The 20,362-nt window shown below is 42.6% G+C and overlaps 3 protein-coding genes across 14 annotated transcripts in view; 2 read left to right on the top strand and 1 right to left on the bottom strand.

The window, feature by feature from the left end:
• The first annotated feature begins 93 nt into the window (after positions 1-93).
• LOC6579338 (lysM and putative peptidoglycan-binding domain-containing protein 4) lies at positions 94-3,107 on the top strand. Its single transcript, XM_002005198.4, has 3 exons — positions 94-186; positions 278-840; positions 2,666-3,107. The coding sequence occupies exons 1-3, from the start codon at positions 173-175 to the stop codon at positions 2,905-2,907; spliced, it is 819 nt and encodes a 272-aa protein (XP_002005234.1). The 5' UTR covers positions 94-172; the 3' UTR covers positions 2,908-3,107.
• LOC26528687 (26S proteasome regulatory subunit 7) lies at positions 1,025-2,586 on the top strand. The gene has a single exon (XM_015163618.3). It carries the CDS (start codon positions 1,154-1,156, stop codon positions 2,456-2,458), a length of 1,305 nt encoding a protein of 434 aa, XP_015019104.1. The 5' UTR covers positions 1,025-1,153; the 3' UTR covers positions 2,459-2,586.
• Positions 2,570-20,362, bottom strand: part of LOC6579337 (general transcriptional corepressor trfA) — a 35,064-nt gene continuing 17,271 nt past the window's right edge. For 3 of the 12 annotated variants that reach the window (XM_032729618.2, XM_015163613.3, XM_032729617.2), the window contains 11 exons: positions 18,572-18,894; positions 16,784-16,951; positions 16,597-16,726; positions 16,012-16,515; positions 7,226-7,612; positions 6,800-7,019; positions 6,606-6,735; positions 4,232-4,792; positions 4,035-4,175; positions 3,813-3,979; positions 2,570-3,754 (listed from right to left, as the gene is read on the bottom strand). In XM_032729618.2, coding sequence (XP_032585509.1) covers positions 3,625-3,754; positions 3,813-3,979; positions 4,035-4,175; positions 4,232-4,792; positions 6,606-6,735; positions 6,800-7,019; positions 7,226-7,612; positions 16,012-16,515; positions 16,597-16,726; positions 16,784-16,951; positions 18,572-18,894 — 2,861 coding nt within the window. In that variant the 3' untranslated portion in view covers positions 2,570-3,624. Of the gene's footprint in view, positions 3,755-3,812; positions 3,980-4,034; positions 4,176-4,231; positions 4,793-5,395; positions 6,736-6,799; positions 7,020-7,225; positions 7,613-14,756; positions 15,782-16,011; positions 16,516-16,596; positions 16,727-16,783; positions 16,952-17,325; positions 17,463-18,571; positions 18,895-19,095; positions 19,316-20,362 lie in introns of those variants that run through there. The other 9 variants (XM_015163602.3, XM_015163603.3, XM_015163608.3 and 6 more) reach the window with 7 other exon arrangements.

Below are 20,362 nucleotides of genomic sequence, written 5' to 3'. Positions count from 1 at the left end.
ACGTGGGTTTGTTGTGTTTATTCAATAACAAAATTTTACGTAAATAAAGTAAACGTTTGCTGGCAGCACTGTTCACGAATATACAATATTGTCTGCTATTTGAGAGTTGAGTGACAGTACAGTCAGTGCCAACGGAGACGCACTCAATAATAAACAATAAATCCAAAATATAATGCGTCGAAATGTGTAAGTCAACGCCAACTCGACTCGATTCGAGCCGATGTCTGCTGCTTATGAGAATCAGCGCATGTTTCATATTCCATATTCCGTATTTCAGGCGCCAGCAACAGTATAACTGGGAGAATGCGAAGTCAGACGGTATGGATGATATATATGCCGCGCCCGCTATCGACGATGCATTTATGGAAATGGTGCAGTTTGCACACGGATCTGGTAACGGCCACACAAAGATGCCGCGCTCAGAGAACACTTTGGAGGTAAAAGTTCAGGAGGGAGACACATTGCAAGCATTGGCGCTGCGCTTTCACTGCTCTGTGGCAGACATCAAGCGCTTGAACAAGATTGATCGGGACAATGAGATACACGCACATCGAATTATTCGAATTCCAGTTACAGTGCACAACGTACTGCTTGGGGCAAGTAATGCGGATGCACTGCCTGCCGTTCATCGTAGCGGGAACAATAGTCCCAGGCACAATCTTGACCAAGAACCGGCCATTGAGCGCAATCCACTGGAGGATGCACGCGTGATGCTGGATGAACGCCTTTTGGTGGCTGCTGTGAATGCTTCTGGTACTGTAGCTGGCGAAGTTGCAGCATCAGTTCGAAGGGATGGCAGTAAATTCTATGATGCCAGATCGGGCTATCCAGATGATGAGGGTGAGTCTGTTATTTATTTTTTGTGATAAGGTGGCTGGCATTTAGTTATCATATATTTAAAAATTCCAATGTAAATGCGTTTAACAGCTCTTAAAGCTGGCCAACCAAGCAAAGTAATTTTGCATTTGAGTCGCCCTGTATATATGTTAAGTCTTCTGTTAAGTAAGCAGTGAAGTTGGGCGCAGGCAGCAATTTGTTTAGTCATTGGAAATACGGCCACACTCGCCACTAAAAATTGCCAGAAAACAGAAGCGTTGGCGACAAAAAACATATAAATTTATTAAATATTTCGCTGTTGAACAACTAAAACAAAATGCCGGACTATCTGGGAGATGATCAGCGTAAAGTTAAGCATGACGAGAATAAGGAGGATAAGGAAATTAAGTCGCTAGACGAAGGCGACATCGAACTACTTAAGACGTACGGGCAGAGCCAGTATCACAAGTCCATAAAGAACATCGAAGAGGACATACAAAAAGCCGTGAAACAAGTGAACGAGCTAACTGGCATTAAGGAGAGCGATACAGGCTTGGCTCCGCCTGCTCTGTGGGACTTGGCTGCCGACAAGCAGATACTCCAAAATGAGCAGCCTTTGCAGGTTGCGCGTTGCACAAAGATTATCAACGCTGACTCAGATGATCCCAAGTACATTATTAATGTCAAGCAGTTTGCCAAGTTTGTGGTAGATCTGGCTGATTCCGTTGCACCTACGGACATTGAGGAGGGCATGCGTGTTGGCGTTGATCGCAACAAGTATCAGATTCACATACCGCTGCCACCCAAAATCGATCCTACGGTGACGATGATGCAGGTCGAGGACAAGCCAGATGTCACCTACAGCGACGTCGGTGGCTGCAAGGAGCAAATTGAGAAATTACGTGAAGTTGTGGAGACACCGCTGCTACATCCTGAAAAGTTCGTCAATCTGGGTATTGAGCCCCCCAAGGGTGTGCTCTTGTTCGGTCCACCTGGTACGGGCAAAACTCTATGTGCCCGTGCTGTGGCTAATCGCACAGATGCTTGCTTCATTCGCGTCATCGGCTCCGAGCTGGTGCAGAAGTATGTGGGCGAGGGCGCACGTATGGTGCGCGAACTGTTCGAAATGGCCCGTTCCAAGAAAGCTTGCTTGATATTCTTCGATGAAATCGATGCCATTGGCGGAGCACGTTTCGATGACGGTGCTGGCGGCGACAACGAGGTGCAGCGTACTATGCTGGAGCTAATCAATCAGTTGGATGGCTTCGATCCGCGTGGCAACATTAAGGTTCTGATGGCCACCAATCGACCCGACACACTTGATCCTGCGCTTATGCGTCCCGGACGTTTGGATCGTAAGGTGGAATTTGGATTGCCCGACCAGGATGGCCGTTCACATATCTTTAAGATCCACGCCCGCTCAATGTCCGTGGAGCGCGACATTCGTTTCGATCTGCTGGCACGTCTGTGCCCCAACTCGACAGGCGCAGAGATTCGCTCTGTGTGCACTGAGGCGGGCATGTTTGCCATTCGTGCCCGCCGCAAGGTGGCCACCGAAAAGGATTTCCTCGAAGCGGTCAACAAGGTTATCAAGAGCTACGCCAAGTTCAGCGCCACTCCACGCTATATGACCTACAATTAAGTTTACGTTTTATACATCCTCAATTCTCTTTCGTTTGCTGCGCTGTGAGCCTTTAAGTCTGCAACTGTAACTGCTCCAGCTGGGCAATCAGTAAATAAAAGATCCAAAATATATAGTATACACCATTATACCGGGGGCTTTGATTGCCTTTCTTTCATTGATGCGTTTATCTGTGTAATTTTGCATTTCACTTTTGTCTACACGCAGCCAACCTGGATAAACCTTTGGACGACAGCACGGCTCTGCTGGATGACATGCTGGTGGACAGGCATGCGCCCATTGTTCGTCCCATTCCTGGTCCGTCGTTGCGGGCGATTGACTGGTCTGGCTCTGACTGTGACATGTCGTGGATATGCCTCTTGATATTTATACTCGCACTCTGTTTTGTCATCCCGTTGGTCTATGTCATATACCTGGCGGAGCATCCACATCACAATCACACCTCATAGCCGAAATGAATGAACATCCACTCGTTCCATTCCAAGTGTGCTACGATTTGAACTCTTCCCCCTCCCTCTTACACTTCATTGCTCCGAGACGAATGCATTTCAAATGCAGCAGCTGCGAGCCATAGAATTTATTTTTATAAAAATATTTAATTCATAGAAATAAAGTACCAATTGTGACTTGTACAATACCTACAAAATAATATAGACTTGCATTGATAGCCAAATCTCAACTGATGATTATTTAAGTGTGGTAAAACAATAATTAAGTTTTTCTTTATTGGTACATAACACTAGTATGTATAACAGTTTATTGGTACATGACACTCTATGTATAACAGTTAAATATATTAGGTCGATCGATATCGATATCGATATACGGGTCATTTTAAATGGGGTTTTTGCGTAGCTTAAAGCAAATATATATTAAATATTTAATTAATAGTATCCATGGATATAATAAGTAATTATGTTTAGCTATAATAAATACAAATTAAAATCAAACTATTCGCGCACACTGGGCGTACAATATAGTTTTAAGTACTGTCTTGAATACTTGATATAATATTCTCCTCTGTGGCCATGGCACATGATTATCGATATTTGGTGTTCGTTTTGGTATGCGGGATGCTGTGCGCCATTATTGTGCATATTCCTTGACTCACGGCGGAATATCATCCAATGGCGTTTGTACAGCGTAAATTCAATTAAACTCAATATTCACTTAAACTTTAAGTTCTCAAAGAAAGCAATATTGCTGCGAAGGAATCCTCGACGGACGGGCACAGGACTCGCTGGCGAAGCAATGGGTATGGCTGATGGTAGCCCGTCCGAGTGCATTGAAGGATCGCTGTCAGTGTTGGCAAACGTTAAAAATAATATCTAATCATATATGCAGAGCTACCTACGTTTCCAGGGACGATAAGTCGGAGGCTATAGTGGATTCATCGGCCACCTCGGCCATGGAGACGGCGTGCTGCAGCATTTGCCTGCGCGACTGTGGCGTGCCGGGCTTCTCAGGTGTAACAGGTGTATCAGGTGCTGATTTCATTAGCCTGGCCTGATGCTGCAATGTCTAAAATATAAACTATAAGTGAACTGTACAATTGGATATATATAATGTCATTTACCTTGGCACGCCAACGTCTCTCGGGCTGGGTGCGTTTGCTGGTGAGCAGGAAGGCTTGTGCTAGAGCCTTGACCGAGGGCAAGGCATGCACCACATCATCCTCAACAGCGGGTTTCTCTGAAGGCGAGGCTTTTACCTCGGGCTGGGAAAAGAAGTAAAATTCGTATGATTTGTCCGACTGGCAGCTGCTTGACTCACCATTTCACCATCGTCTATGGACAGCACTTGACTTGGCTCAATGAGCCGCCGCTTCGGCTGCAGGAAACGAAAAGCTGGCGGCGTGGAGCCGCGCGTCGGTGTCACCGTGGGCGAGGAGCACACATTGGGCGTGCTGTCCGCAGGCCCAAATTGCAGCACTACGGGTCGTTCACGCTTACGTGATGCATCTATGGAGTTGCTATTGTGGTTGCTGTTGCTGTTGGCGTCGACGTCGGCGGCGGCGGAGGAGGAGGAGGTGTTGGTAGTGGCTGCTCCGCCCAATGCAGACTCCATAGATGACGTAGTTGTGGACGTGCTCGTCTTAATGACTGTCGTCTCCTGCTTATTGAAATCGTAAACACGCACGGTATCCGAATCATCGCTAGTCGTCAGCACTGACTGATTCGATTGACTATCCAGGCTGCCCGCCTCCAGCACCTGGGCGGGCACAGCTGTATAGATACTTTTGTTGTCGCTGGACATATCGGGGACTATATCCTCCTGTTCCTGCTGCAGTCGCTCCTGTGGCTGTGCGACTGCCTTTTGGCTTGTTTTGTGAGCCTTTTTTAAGGAAAACATTGATTTTTTTTTGGGTTTTGGGTTTTCGTGTTCATTTGTTGTGTTGTATTGTTTAGGTACATTTGGCAGATTTGGTACAATATTGTATGCATGTTGGTTAGTTTTTGAAAAAAAGAATTTGTTTAGGTACAATCAAATATTGAAAGCACAGCTGAATGTTAGCTTGGCAGATCGATATGTATATATATATATATGGACATATATATGGAATGTGATGTGTACATGTGATGCATATGTGTGAGTGTGTTGGTGTGTGTGTTTGATTGATGCACAAGCAGCAGCAACAGCATGCATACAAAATTCAAATACAGCTACAAAAACATTAAAAATTTCTATTGATGCGAGTTATATTTATTTATATATAGCAGAAAGTGAAACAAATGCTGTTAGTAAAATGCCACACACACACAATAATAATTAAATTAAATCAAGCTTCACTTTCATCGATTGGCTTTGTACTCACCCCGCAATTTGTAATCAGCCCTTTTACTAAAAACATTTGTTTCATTTTTTTACTTTTATTATTTGTGTTTGTTTAACTTTTGGCTTTATTTTGTATTTCTATTGTTTGTTGGTTTTTAATATATATATATATGTATAAAAAGAAGTTAGCAGTAAAATGAATAAACTAAGTGTGCATACAAGAGTTATTTTTTAATAATTTTTAAAAATTAACAGCAACAAAATCAATTAAAATAATAAAAAAAGAACATACAAAGAAAAAAGTGCTGCATATTTTAGGGCGCATTAGCATTAGGCAATTAGCAATTACATTATTTGTTGTTGTTTAATATATTTATATATATTATACGGTAGATTAGATAGAACTCAGTTCTCGATAGTAATGTGAATGCAAAAATTTGTTTGTGCTGCAGTTCATTAATTTTTTTTTTTTTTTTTTTTGGGTAGGGGAAATTTGGAATGTACAATTGAATTGGGGAGCAGATGGCACGGTCTGCCTTAAAGCCTAAAACGTGCTGGAGATTCTCTAAATCATGTGAATAAGTGCCTGGTTGTGGGGGTGTGTACGTATGTGTGTGTGTGCGTGTTGCCTTTACTGACTAGTGTTTAAAACTTGGTTGACTAACATATGATTTTGGCAGAGACTAACAGCTAACTATCCACTCTCTCTCTATGTATATATATATATGTACCCCGAACTATAGACCCATGACACCCACCCGATTGGAAAAGGAGCTTTGAGCTAGAAGAGTAGACTATTATTACTGAACCCATTTAAACAACTATCTACGCCCGAGTCCTGATCGTCTAGGCTAGCTGGCTTTGTGTGCTGATCGCTCTCGAATAGGGGATTCATGACGAAATCCTTGGATGTGGCACTGACAGCACGAAAACTATTGCGCTTGAGGTCTTTGTGTAGCAGCTGCTTCTCGAACTGAGTGAGCACAGCCGCCGAAGGACCACCCGCCGAATGCCGCTTGGAGACGGACGAACCGAAGGATCTGCCACTGCCGTTGCTGTGCAGGCTCAGCGTCGACTGTGTATGCCGCTTGGGCAGATGCTGCCTATGCCAGGAGTGCTGCGAACGTACGTCAAAGTCATCGTCCGGTTCGTTGCCCAAGCCGGAGTCGCGATAATGCGAAGCGGACGTCGAGGGGCGTTCGTAACCGTTGCCTAATGTCAGAAATGGGGGAGTGGGGCAAGTAGGTTTGTTAATGAACTTTAGCGAGCTGCTGCGACGCACTGGCTTCGACAGCGTCCAATGTGAGAGGTCAGCGAGGTTTGAGCTTTGAGCGCTACTTGAAATGCCATGGTTGCCATGCGTTGGATTTACCTCATTGATGACAATGTCCTCATCCGTTGGCTCCGTGCTCCTGTTGCTGCTGCTGCTGCAGGCCAAGGAGGTGCCACGAGTGGGCGTGGTCGCCAATGGAGCATTATTAATATAGTAATCGCGACTGTATCTGTGGAATGGAACGGCAAGCTTAGATTAGACTCTCAATTTCAAGTCGAGTCGAGTCGAGTTACCGCTTGTAATCCTCCTTGGCTGGTTCCTGCTCCGTGCTGGACGCCGCATTTGTCATCAGTGCCAGAGCCTTCTTCTCGGTACTGGGACTTATATTGGGCACATCCATGAAGCGCTCCTGTGTACCGCTAATGCGTTGCTTCAAAGCCTCCGGCGCATACGGATTGTTGGGCATCTCAACGGCATTATACCATTTCTTTACCTCACGTTCCGCGATGGAGCCTGCAAATGTGTGGAGAATATGTTTAAGTGACTATAATTAAGGCAGACTTTGACAACAATTTAGCTAGTCTAGTAAATAAAGTATAAAGTGAGAAAGACAGAGATAGATATATGTATATTGAGAGAGCGTATAAACGTAAACACAAGTAAGCTATGTAAATTAGGAGACAACAACAAACACCGAGTGATGGCTGTGTGCGTGTTACCTGGGGCAAAGCGCCGCAACATTACAATATCATCATCATTATTATTATTAACATCATCATCGTCATCACCATCATCGATAACAACTTCATTATTATTATGATCATCGGCATTTAGTTGATTTGTTTTGCTTTGACGTGACCATCTCAGTGAACCATTTGTTAGTTTACCATTTGGACGTGTTTTGGTATTTTTGTTAGTGTTTTGTGTTTTAGTATTTTGGTTAGTATATGTTGCTGTTGTACTAGAGACTGCCTCATCCAATATTTCATCGGGACAACTATCATTATTGGGAGCCAATAGCTCAGCGTCGCCATTAAAAGTCTCTTGCGACGTGGACGGCGAGCTCTCATTGCTGTGCTCTGACCGAGAGCCGGAGCTCAATTGATCTGAGAATAGAATGTGGTTAATAAAGTTAAAGCCAATCTCTCTTAGGCTAACAACAATGAAGTAATTCTCATCATTATTATCAATAGTATCTAATGATGTTTGGCTGGCAATATCTGAAGCTACATCAAAATCTGGAAGAATCTCTATCATATTGGTAGGATTATTTATCTCTAAATGATATTCTGGCTCTTCGACCTGATCATGACTGAAATCATCTACAGCTACTCGAAAGTTATCATCTAACTCAGCAATACTTTTTTTCTTATTATCTATGCCTAAATGACTTTCTGGCTCTTGGACATCATCAATATTTATATCTAAGCTAATGGGCTCATTGGCTGCCGAATTGAGTTCATCAAACAGACTCGCATGTGCTTCATATTCTATATCATCTGGCGGCTCATCGAAACTATCAAAGGAACTCAGGTATTTGTGCATAATTAAGGCGCGTTGACGTCTTCGTTCGATTGTGGCTAACAGTCGTTTGTCTTTAATGTAAATCTTGCAAATGGTTCCGAAGAGGTTCACAGGACGCACAGGACTCGCAGTTGAGTCCTCATCGCTCGGTGTTGTCTCTGCTCGGATTTTCGGCTGCCTTTGCAGATGTTTCTCAGACATCTTCACTAGAGCACTATTTTTGCTCTTACAAGATTCACTTGGCAAAAGATCTGGTAGTACTTCATCAGTCTGTTTTATCAATCTATCTGTTTCAATTGTTGAATTTGGTTCTTCGCATGCAACTTCTTCTTTTTCCTCTTGTACTTTCGTGTCTGAAGAAGGCTTCGACTCTGTTGTAATGCCAGTACTAGCAACCTCTTCAAGTGCTGATGCTGGAGTTTCCTCGGATGCACTCAGAGACGCTGCAATATCCTCAATTGTCACTGCCGGATTTTGCTCTGAGACAGACTGTGATTCCTCAAGTGCTGGCGCTGGGGCTTCCTCTGATGTAGGTGTTTTAGTACTGCTAATCTCTTCTTGGGCTGTTGCCGTAGATTCCTCTGATACAACCTGGGTGTCTGTTGCGATACTTTCCTCCTGAGCTACAGTTTCCACAGGATTAGCACCAACAACCTCCTCAAGTGCTGGTGCTGGGGCTTCCTCTGATGCAGTTAGAGACGCTGCAATATCCTCAATTGTCACGGCCTGATTTTGCTCTGAGACAGACTGTGATTCCTCAAGTGCTGGCGCTGGGGCTTCCTCTGATGCAGGTGTTTTAGTACTGCTAATCTCTTCTTGTGTTGCTGCTGTAGATTCTTCTGATATAACCTGGGTATCTGTTGCATTACTTTCCTCCTGAGCTACAGTTTCCACAGGATCAGCACCAACCACCTCCTCAAGTGCTGGGTCTGGACTTTCATCGGTTGCGTTCAGAGACGCTGCAACCTCCTCAATTGCCACTGCCTGATTTTGCTCTGAGACAGACTGTGATTCCTCAAGTGCTGGCGCTGGGGCTTCCTCTGATGCAGGTGTTTTAGTACTGCTAATCTTTTCTTGTGTTGCTGCTGTAGATTCTTCTGATACAACCTGGGCATCAGAGGCGATACTTTCCTCCTGAGCTGCAGATTCCACAGGATCAGCACTAACAACCTCCTCAAGTGCTGGTGCTGGACTTTCCTCGGAGGCACTCAGAGACGCTGCAACATTCTCAATTGTCACTGCCGGACTTTCCCTTGACACAGACTGTGACTCGGCACCAACAACCTCCTCAAGTGCTGGTGCCGAGGTTTCCTCTGATGCAGGCAGTATTTTAGTACTGCTAATCTCTTCTTGTGTTGCTGTTGTAGATTCCTCTGACACAACCTGAGACTCTGTTGCGATAATTTCTGTGGCTTTAACTTCCTCTGGTGCTATAGCTATTTCTGATGGAGAAATTTCCTCTGCTGCTGTAGTTACTTCTGCTGCAGTTACTTCCTCTTGAATGGAAGTATTTTCTGCTGGAGAAACCTCCTCTGGAACTCTAATGACTTCTGCTGGCATAGTTTCCTCTGGAGCTGTAGTTAATTCATGTGGAGTAACTTCCTCTGGAACTGTTGCTACTTCTGCTGGAGTACATTCCTCTGGAGCTGCAGTGACTTCTGCTGCAGTAACTTCCTCTGAAACTGTTGTTACTTCAACTGAAGTAATTTCCTCTGGAGCTGAAGTTACTTCTGCTGAAAAAGTTTCCGCTGTAGCTGTAGTTACTTCAGGTGGACTAACTTCCTCTGGAACTCTAGTGACTTCTGCTAGAGTAATTTCCTCTGGATTTAGGGAAGCGTCGGCTTGACTAACTGCAACTACTGTTACTTCTGCTGGAGTAATTTCATCTTGAATTGAAGTATTTTCTGCTGGAGAGACCTCTTCTGGAACTGTGCTGATTTCTGCTTCCTCTGGAGCTGAAGTTACTTCTACTGGAGTAGATTCCTCTGGAGCTGTAGTGACTTCTGCTGGAATAATTTCCTCTGTAGCTGTCGTTACTTCAGGTGCAGTAACTTTCTCTGGAACTGTAGTTACTTCTGCTGGAGCACATTCCTCTGGAGCTGCAGTGGCTTCTGCTGGAGTATTTTCCTCTGGAACTGCAGTGACTTCTGCTGGAATAATTTCCTCTGGAGCTGTCGTTACTTCAGGTGGATTAACTTCCTCTGGAACTGTTGCTACTTCTGCTGAAGTAATTTCCTCTGGAACTTTAGTAACTTCTGATGGACAAGTTTCCTCTGGAGCTGTAGTTACTTCATGTGGAGTAACTTCTTCTGGAACTGTTGCTACTTCTGCTGGAGTACATTCCTCTGGAGCTGCAGTGACTTCTGCTGCAGTAACTTCCTCTGAAACTGTTGTTACTTCAGCTGCAGTAGTTTGCTCTGGAGCTGAAGTTACTTCTGCTGAAAAAGTTTCCGCTGGAGCTGCAGTTACTTCAGGTTGAGTAACTTCCTCTGGAACTGTTGCTACTTCAGCTGGAGTAGTTTCCTTTGGAGCTATAGTTACTTCAGGTGGAGTAACTCCCTCTGGAGCTGAAGTTAGCTCAGCTGCAGTAATTTCCTCTGGAGCTGAAGTTACTTCTGCTGAAATAGTTTCCACTGGAGCTGTAGTTACTTCAGGTGGAGTAACTTCCTCTGGAACTGTAGTTAATTCCGCTGGAGTAGTTTCCTCTGGAACTGTAGTGACTTCTGATGGAATAATTTCCTCTGGAACTGTAGTTACTTCAGGTAGTGTAACTTCCTCTGGAACTGTAGTTAATTCCGCTGGAGTAGTTTCCTCTGGAACTGTAGTGACTTCTGCTGGAGTAATTACCTCTGGAGGTATAGTTATTTCAGCTGCAGTAATTTCCTCTGGAGCTGAAGTTACTTCTGCTGGAGTAATTTGCTCTGGAACTGAAGTTACTTCTGCTGGAGAAATTTCCTCTGGAACTGAAGTTACTTCTGCTGGAGTAATTTCCTCTGGAACTGAAGTTACTTCTGCTGAAATAGTTTCTGCTGGAGCTGTAGTTACTTCAGGTGGAGTAACTTCCTCTGGAACTATTACTACTTCAGCTGGACTAATTTCCTCTGGAGCTGCAATGACTTCTGCTGGAGTAATTTCCTCTGGAACTGAAGTGACTTCTGCTGGAGTAACTTCCTCTGAAACTGTTGTTACTTCAGCTGGAGTAACTTCCTCTGAAACTTTTGTTACTTCAGGTGGAGTAATTTCCTCTGGAGCTGAAGTTACTTCTGCTGAAAAAGTTTCCACTGGAGCTGTAGTTACTTCAGGTGGAGTAACTTCCTCTGGAACTGTAGTTATTTCCGCTGGACTAGTTTCCTCTGGAACTGTAGTGACTTCTGATGGAATAATTTCCTCTGGAACTGTAGTTACTTCAGGTAGTGTAACTTCCTCTGGAACTGTAGTTAATTCCGCTGGAGTAGTTTCCTCTGGAACTGTAGTGACTTCTGCTGGAGTAATTACCTCTGGAGGTATAGTTATTTCAGCTGCAGTAATTTCCTCTGGAGCTGAAGTTACTTCTGCTGGAGTAATTTCCTCTGAAACTGTTGTTACTTCAGCTGGAGTAATTTCCTCTGGAGATGAAGTTACTTCTGCTGAAATAGTTTCTGCTGGAGCTGTAGTTACTTCAGGTGGAGTAACTTCCTCTGGAACTATTACTACTTCAGCTGGACTAATTTCCTCTGGAGCTGCAATGACTTCTGCTGGAGTAATTTCCTCTGGAATTGAAGTTACTTCTGCTGGAGAAATTTCCTCTGGAACTGAAGTTACTTCTGCTGGAGTAATTTCCTCTGGAGCTGAAGTTACTTCTGCTGAAATAGTTTCTGCTGGAGCTGTAGTTACTTCAGGTGGAGTACTTTCCTCTGGAACTGTTGCTACTTCTGCTGGAGTAATTTCCTCTGGAGCTGCAGTGACTTCTGCTGGAGTATTTTCCTCTGGAGCCGTAGTGACTTCTGCTGGAGTAACTTCCTCTGAAACTGTTGTTACTTCAGCTGGAGTAACTTCCTCTGAAACTTTTGTTACTTCAGGTGGAGTAATTTCCTCTGGAGCTGAAGTTACTTCTGCTGAAATAGTTTCCGCTGGAGCTGTCGTTACTTCAGGTGCAGTAACTTTCTCTGGAACTGTTGCTACTTCAGCTGGATTAATATCCTTTGGAACTGCAGTGACTTCTGCTGGAATAATTTCCTCTGGAGCTGTCGTTACTTCAGGTGCAGTAACTTTCTCTGGAGCTGAAGTTACTTCTGCTGAAATAGTTTCCGCTGGAGCTGTAGTTACTTCAGGTGGAGTACTTTCCTCTGGAACTGTTGCTACTTCTGCTGGAGTAATTTCCTCTGGAGCTGCAGTGACTTCTGCTGGAGTACTTTCCTCTGGAGCCGTAGTGACTTCTGCTGGAGTAACTTCCTCTGAAACTGTTGTTACTTCAGCTGGAGTAACTTCCTCTGAAACTTTTGTTACTTCAGCTGGAGTAATTTCCTCTGGAGCTGAAGTTACTTCTGCTGAAAAAGTTTCCACTGGAGCTGTAGTTACTTCAGGTGGACTAACTTTCTCTGGAACTGTTGTTACTTCAGCTGGAGTAGTTTCCTTTGGAGCTATAGTTACTTCAGGTGGAGTATCTTCCTCTGGAGCTGAAGTTACTTCTGTTGGAGTAATTTCCTCTGGAGCTGAAATTACTTCTGCTGAAATAGTTTCTTCTGTAGCTGTAGTAACTTCCTCTTGATGTGTAGTAAATTGAGGTGGAGTAATTTCCTCTAGATTTAAAGGAGCGGCTGCTTGAGTAACTTGCTCTGGAGCTGTAGTGACTTCTGCTGGAGTAACTTCCTCTGGAGCTCTAGTTACTTCAGCTGCAGTAATTTCCTTTGGAACTGTAGTTACCTCTGCTGGAGTAGTTTCCTCTGGAGCTGTGGTTACTTCAGGTGGAGTAACTTCCTCTGGAGCTGTAGTTACTTCAGGTGGAGTACTTTCCTCTGGAACTGTTGCTACTTCTGCTGGAGTAATTTCCTCTGGAGCTGAAGTTACTTCTGCTGGAATAGTTTCCTCTGGAGCTGTAATTACTTTAGGTGGAGTAACTTCCTCTAGATTTAAAGGAGCGGCTGCTTGAGTAACTGGAAATGCTGTTACTTCTGCTGGTGTAACTTCCTTTAGAGCCGTAGTTACTTCAGCCGGAGTAACTTCCTCTGAAATTGAAGTAGTTTCTGCAGGAGTAACTTCCCCTGTTACTGTAGTTGCTTCTACTAGATTAACTTCATCTGGAATTGTAGAACTTTCAGGAGTAACTGCGTCTGTTACTGTGGCTACATCTGCTGGAACAACATCCTCTATTGGCGCTGGAACTTTCTCTGCTGCAGAAGTGACCTCTGCTGAAATAATTTCGCCTAGAACTGCAGTTACTTTTGCTCGAGAAGCTTCCTCTAGAATCGAAGTATTTTCTGCTGGAGCCACCTCTTCTAGAACTGTAGTTACTCCTGCGGGAGAAACTTCCTCTGTAACTGTAGATGCTTCTGTAGTTACAGCTATCTCTATTGATGGCGTTGGAGCTTCTTGTTCAGTAGCTATAAGCTCAACAGGACTAGCTTCCCTAGGAACCCTAGAAGTTTCTTCTGGCGAAACTTCTTGTACTTGCACTGTGGTTACTTCTTGTTGAGTAATTTCCTCTGAGAATGTAATTATTTCTACTGGAGTAACGTCCTCTCGAGCTGTGGGTACTTCTGCTGAAATAACTTCCTCTGGAATTGAAGTAGTTTCAGCAGGAGCAACATCCTGTGTTACTGTAGTTACTTCTGCTGGAACATCCTCTACTAGTATTGGAATTTCCTCTACTGTAGGAGTGACTTCTACTGGAATAATTTCTTGAGTAGTAGTTACTTCTGCTGGAGTAATTTCTTCTGGACTTGTACTATTATTTTGTGACGTCACTTCTTTTGGAGGTATAGTTTCTGCGGCTGGACTAACTTCCTCTGGGGCTGTAGTATCATTTGGTGGAGTAATTTCCTCTGGAGCTGTAGATACTTTTGCTGGAACTACAGCCTCTACCAGTATTGGAACTTCCTCTGCAGTAGAAGTGACTTCTGGTGGAATAACTATCTCTTCAACTGTAGCTACTTCCACTGGTGTAACTTCTTCTGTGTCTGTACTAGTATTTGGTAGGGTAACTTTCTCAGCTGGAATAACTTCCTTTGGGGTTGTAGTAACATTTAGTTGAGATACTTCTTCAGAAACTATAACTGGAGTGGCAGCTACTTCTACTGAAGTAACTTCTGTAATGGCAGCTGCAAGTTTATCTATTGCGGGTGGTGAACCCTCCTCTTCAAGAGCAATTACTTTTGCTTGAGGAACATCCTCTGGAACTACAGTTACATCAGCTATCGCAGCTGGCGCTGCAGTTGTTTCTACTGCAGCTATTTCTTGTGTTGACGCTGCTGATGTTTCTTCAGAAGTAGTTACTACTAGTGATACTACGTCTAAAGTAACTTCTTCAGTAGTGGTGGTTACTTCAGATATAGGAGCAACTTTTTCTAGGCTTTCTTCCGGAGTAGCAGTTACTTCTGCTGGAGAAACTTCGTCTGTAACTGCAGTTACTACAGTGACTTTTGTAGCAGTTACATTTTCTGGAGTAAATTCCTCTGGAGCTGCAATTACTTCAACTTGAAAGACTGTCTCTTGTGTTACTGCAGGAGCTTTTTCTTCAGCAGCAATTACCTCTGCTGGAGTGAGTTCCGCTGGAGCTGTACTCAGTTCAGCTGGAGTAACTTCCACTGTTGTTGCCGTTGCAGTCTCTTGCTCAGTAGTCGTTAATTGAGCTGTACTAATATTATCTGGAACTATAGTTACTTCCGCTGGCGTAATAGCCTCTACAGGTACTGGAGATTTTCCTTCAGTAGCAGTTAGATCAACTGGAGTAATCTCCTTTTGAACCTCAGCTACTTTAGCCAGACTAGGTTCAACCACTGGTGCTGGGACCTTCCCAGTAGTAGTATTTAGATCTGCTGAAGTAACCTTTGCTGGAGTAGCACTGAGTTTTACTGGAGTTAGTTTATGTTTTGGTGGTACTAGAGCTTCCTCAGTCTTAGCTGTTCCTCTCTCAATTAAGGGAAGCGAACTCCTTCGTGGGGCTGAGTGCATTTCAAATACTCCAATCAAAGCACTAACTTTGTTTGTGTGTGGAGCTGAATCGGAGAAATGTGGTGGTTCTGGTATATTGATCGCACTAGCAATTTCATTAATTGCTTGTGCAGACATTGACAATTGCTTAGATTTGAGTTCCGTTTCTGCTGAGCTTTCAATATTGGGAAATTTAAATTTAGATATTCCTTTTACTGAAGATTCGTTGGTGGTAGCTAATTCCTGGGGAATTTCAATAATTTCCTCGACCTGTGGAATTATTTGGGCAGTAGCAACAGCTTGAGAGTTTTCGACTTCAGATGTAGATTGTGCTTCCGTGACTCCTTCCTCCTCGTCAATAATGTCCAGAGAGTGCTGAACTAGCTCCATTGTGCGGGAGTTAATTTCGGCCAGAGCCAAATCACTCAGCTCCTTGAGTGTATGAATTTCCGTGGCGGTCATAACAGGAGGTTGATCAGATGCCGGAACAGCGAGCATGGGTCCCAGTGCCATGGCTGCTAGTATCTCAATAACCGAAGGAGTATTTTCCTGTGACTGACTGTCCTCTAGATATTCAACATCACCAAAGCCTGTGATGCCCTCGCTGAGATCGCTGAGGTCATCTGCTGGAACACAAACGACTGCTGAATGCCGCTGCTCGACAACTATGCACAAATACGCTGAGGTACATTACGTGGATGGGTACAATATCTAAGGGCTTAAGACTCCAAAGCTAATCAAATTTAAGGTAGGATATACAGTCTATATATATGTATGTATGTTAAGTGTTTAGGTTAGCATATGGGTTCAGTAACTGAGGATTGGTACGAATAAAAAAGAGCTAGGCACTAACCTGCGATGAGTTTCTGGCCAGGATCTTCTGTTTCCTCTTCATCATCATCTTGAAAACTCGTTGGAGGCGGCGGTACCAACAGCTTCGATGTCTTCGTGGGCTGTTGAACGAGCGGATTTGTAGTCTCGGTGAAAGCCGGTTCATTTTCCGCTGGCAAGGTGTTTGAGGTCAAACTTGTGCGATCCACTAGCTCATCCAGCACTAGTTTTGTATTCTGTCCGCCAATTAGATGCTTGCTCAAGAGCCGATCATTCAGCTCAGTGTCGCAACGCAACAAATCCAATGAGGTTTCCTCTGCATCGGAACCCATTTCGGACAGATCGCTAACCTCGTCGGCCGTACGATCACCAATCTGAGCACGAATATTCTCTTTAGGCGCGGGCACCAGCATCCCAATGCTGCTCGGTGTGGCCGAACTTTGCAGGGTGCTGCGCTTCTTTTTAAACAGCCAATTATCTTCCCAGGTACCATCGCCGACCATGCTCGATGTCATTGACATAATATCTAAAAAGAATGAGATGGACGACCAAAGAGATGGAAATGTTATAATATAGTAGGGAAAGAATTCTGTGATAGGATACTTACCATCTTCTGATTCGGTAACGGACGCTGAAAAATCAGGCAATGGCACCATGTGAGCAGCTATATAGTCACTCAAAACCGATTCGCGTTCCAAGTCCAACTGCAAGCCAGCAATTTTCTCGGATTTGCCAGTCTAAAAAGTTTGAATATACATAGATATATATAGAAATTTGTATTTTTCTGTATTTACATTGAGTCCCAGTTCATGATCCGTTAGGCTGCAATCGCTACGCGGCTCTATGGAACTGTCAGACGTAGTGCTCAAAGCTTCCGCATTGTAATTCTCATCAATGTTGCGAGCACTCAAATCCGGCGTACTCTCCGATATAAGCCTTGTATTGCCCTCCTTGTCCGCAATCTAGAAAAGAATAGGTTGAGATATTCGTAAACTAGAATAACTTGACAAAGATAAGGGAAGCCTTAGACAGCCGGCAAGACCAGAGTCTGTGTTGAAAAACGTCATGCTGAATAGACAAGGCCTGTGACGTCATGCGTGTACCTAAAAACTGGATCGATTTAAGCGTTACGCTGCAGAAAAGTGAAACTGTTGCTGAGATTTTAGCAATAATAAAACTATAAAAAAAAGGCGTAATCAAAGGCTTATGAAATCTATGTTGAAACAGTTTAAAATACGAGGGGCTGATAAGATATGGCATATATATAAATATATGTGACTCAGTCCAAATTATATATAAAGATAATTTGGGTTCTTTTTCCTGTTGTAATATTTACATTTTGTGCTGACTCGGCCATGGTCAATTCCACAATAGGAGAATCGAGTTAAGGCAATTATTTTTGGCAATGCGAAATTGAGTTTTTTCACTAGCAGGAAAAGTCAATGATCCAATTAGCCACTGAGTTGGCTTTAACCGTTTAACCGTCTAACAGTTCTATTCAGGCGTCCGCACGCTTGCAACAATGGACAGCAACTAATTAGTGGGGCATGCAACTGTGGCAGCAGTTGCCTTCCAATTGGCTAGCGAGAAGCCAGCAAAGTGTGGCCCATAACGAAAGTGAAAATCAAAAACGAGGTTCGTGTTGGCGGAAATAGCGAACATACCAAATCGGAAAATGGGAATTATAAATGGATGAGGTCAAATATAGATAGTCGCTGCCACAGATGCAACAGTTGTTGCAGCAGGTCATGTAGTTTTCTTTTTTCTGCCAAGCCAGAAACATAATGAGATTGGCTGGAGTTAACTAAATGAAAGGTAGGAATTGGGGTACTTTAATACAGCTCACTGCTGGATTTCTTGCTACCTCTCCAAATGGACAAAGTAGGGCAAAGTAGAGGTAATTGAAATTGCAGTTTTTTGCAGCTCTACGCATCTGGTTTTAGCTTAGTCAAAGACCCCAGTCGACTAGGCTATATAAAAATAGTTATAATGCCAGTTCAATATTTTCTTTTTCTTTTTCTATAATTATATAAACAGCATTATATCTATGATATAGAGACGGTGTTCATGCTACTTTATTATAGTCAACTCTCGATCAATCTTTTCCCCTTCGAATTTTTCGATAAGTTTAAGCCAATAGTGCCTATAGGCTTTTAGCATATCTAACTTATACATATCTCTATAAAAAATTACTAGAATACCTAAATGAATCATTTTTATACTTCAGATATGATGACAGTTTCGGGGCATAACAAAGTATTTATCAAGGATAGTTTGATAAATTTCCGACCTAACACAAATATCAAACTTGATTTATATGCTTTTCCGTATAATTTTCTTATCTTTAAGGTCTTTTGCTTTCATGACCACCTTCGCTTATGTTTCCTTATCGTACGATAAACAAACGCATTTATTATTTACTTTTAATTTTTCCAATATCTTTTTAAATTTGCTCATGTTTCATTTCAGTTCATCTTTTTTATACATATCTCTAAGACTATAAGTCTGGAGATACGCAATTTGGCATTTAAATACTTTTACCTCTACCCATTACACTTTCGTATAAAGTTATATTGCCTTACCTTATTCAGCACCGCTGTGGCCAATAGATCCTGATAGATTTTTGGCTCGAAATAGTGTTCGGTGCGATGGCGTCTCTTGTTGTTGTTATTGTTGTTATTATGAAAGCCCGATAGCTGCCCATTGGAGCGCGTATCCAAACTAATCTCAGAGACGGCGCCCGTTGGAGTCATGAGCGAGTTGCTGCCGCTGCGCAGAGTTTCGGCAATGATGCTCTCGATGAGAGTGCGCAGACGTGTCTGAGATATATCAGCCAGTTGATCATTGTTGTTATTGTTGCTATTGCTGTTGTTGTTGTTATGGCCATTGACAATGGCTGGCAAGTCTGTAATGCAGTCGAAATGGTTAACAAAAATGTCTCAGTGAGTTCAAGAATATTAGCACAAAAGAATCTAAGTTACAAATAAAAAAGTAAATAAAATTAACACACATGAATTGAATGGAAAAGTGAGTGTAGAAAGTGAGTGAGTTGTTGTTGCTGTTGTTGTTGTAATTGTTGATCGATAGCTTGTTGTAGAAGGCATACCTAATTTCACCTCAATGACGTAAACAATGTAAAACACAATAACAGCTGCCACAGCATACATGCCAGTTATTAGCCCCAACGTAAAGTCCATGCTAGACAGTTATATATATCTGTATATTTAGATATACTATATGTCAATTGAGTATATTCACATTTATGAATAGACTGTCACATTTGTTTGTTGTTGTTACTTTGTTAACACTCGTTTTTTTTGTTTTGTTTCTATTTGTCTTTTGTGCTGTTTCACTATTTATGTTTCGATTTTAATTAACGCAAATACAACAAATAAACAAACAAACACACACACACGCACATTTCTCTACGAACAATTAAATTACGCATACGCCGCAGTGGCCAACAAATTTATAGATTTTTAAAGCTTGGCTAAACGCTTGAATACAGTTGAATATAATTATATATTTATATATATATATCTGTTTGTAACTAATATTCGCCTTTTCTTCTTCGGCTTCTTTCACATTTTCCGCTAATGTTTCTTTTTTTTTTTTGCACTAAAACATAATTAATAATCACGCAGTTATCTGTTTCTGCCTTAACAAAAGCCACTAAATTTCTTTATCGCTTCGTTTCGACGCCTCGCTGACATGTCTATTGTGTGTGAACCGTGTCTGTGTATCTCTGTGTGTGTGTGTGTGTGTGTGTGTGTGTGTCTGCTTGTGTTTATCGCTTGAATGCCGTTAGTCATTGAGTTTTGCGCACAAAATGTCAAAGATTGAAATGTATCTGACTCGCTTTGCATATGCGACTGTCATTAATGAAGCAAAGCCGAAACTGAACCTTAACCGGCACAGATCATACCTAAATTTATACTATATATATATAATATATGGTGCACGTATATATTTATAGTGCCTAAGTGCGCTGTAGAAGGTGCACAAGTCAAGTTCAGTTCAGAGTTCGGCTTACATTATAAAAAAAAAAAAAAAAAAAAAACAATGCCTAACATGTTTATGCCTTGTTTTTTGCACTTGGCTAACTACGCTCGGAATCACATATATATATACGTCTATATATTTGTGTGTATATTTATATAAATTATATATTTTATGTCGTGGCATAAATTATTAGCGCATAATCTTCTTCGCTTTAGGCCATCATTAATATTGATTAGCGTTCAACGAAATATTTTTTCTGCTATTTTGTTGAGGCCACGTTTCAAATTTAGCTTTGATTTTTGCTCATATTTTTATATACTTTTATACAATATATATATATATTTTCAATATACAGGGTCAAGGTTGGCTAC

The sequence above is a fragment of the Drosophila mojavensis genome, unplaced genomic scaffold (genome assembly GCF_018153725.1).
Source record: "Drosophila mojavensis isolate 15081-1352.22 unplaced genomic scaffold, ASM1815372v1 contig_80, whole genome shotgun sequence".
Lineage (NCBI taxonomy): Eukaryota > Metazoa > Arthropoda > Insecta > Diptera > Drosophilidae > Drosophila > Drosophila mojavensis.
This window is presented reverse-complemented; position numbering and strand designations above follow the sequence as displayed.

What these genes read in the sequence shown, in the direction of transcription:
- LOC6579338 (XM_002005198.4), top strand. An exon ending in GGGCTATCCAGATGATGAGG is followed by an intron (nt 841 to 2,665) that starts GTGAGTCTGTTA and finishes GTCTACACGCAG; the next exon opens with CCAACCTGGATAAACCTTTG.
- LOC26528687 (XM_015163618.3), top strand. Translation starts at nt 1,154, where the DNA reads ATGCCGGACTATCTGGGAGATGATCAGCGTAAAGTTAAGCATGACGAG.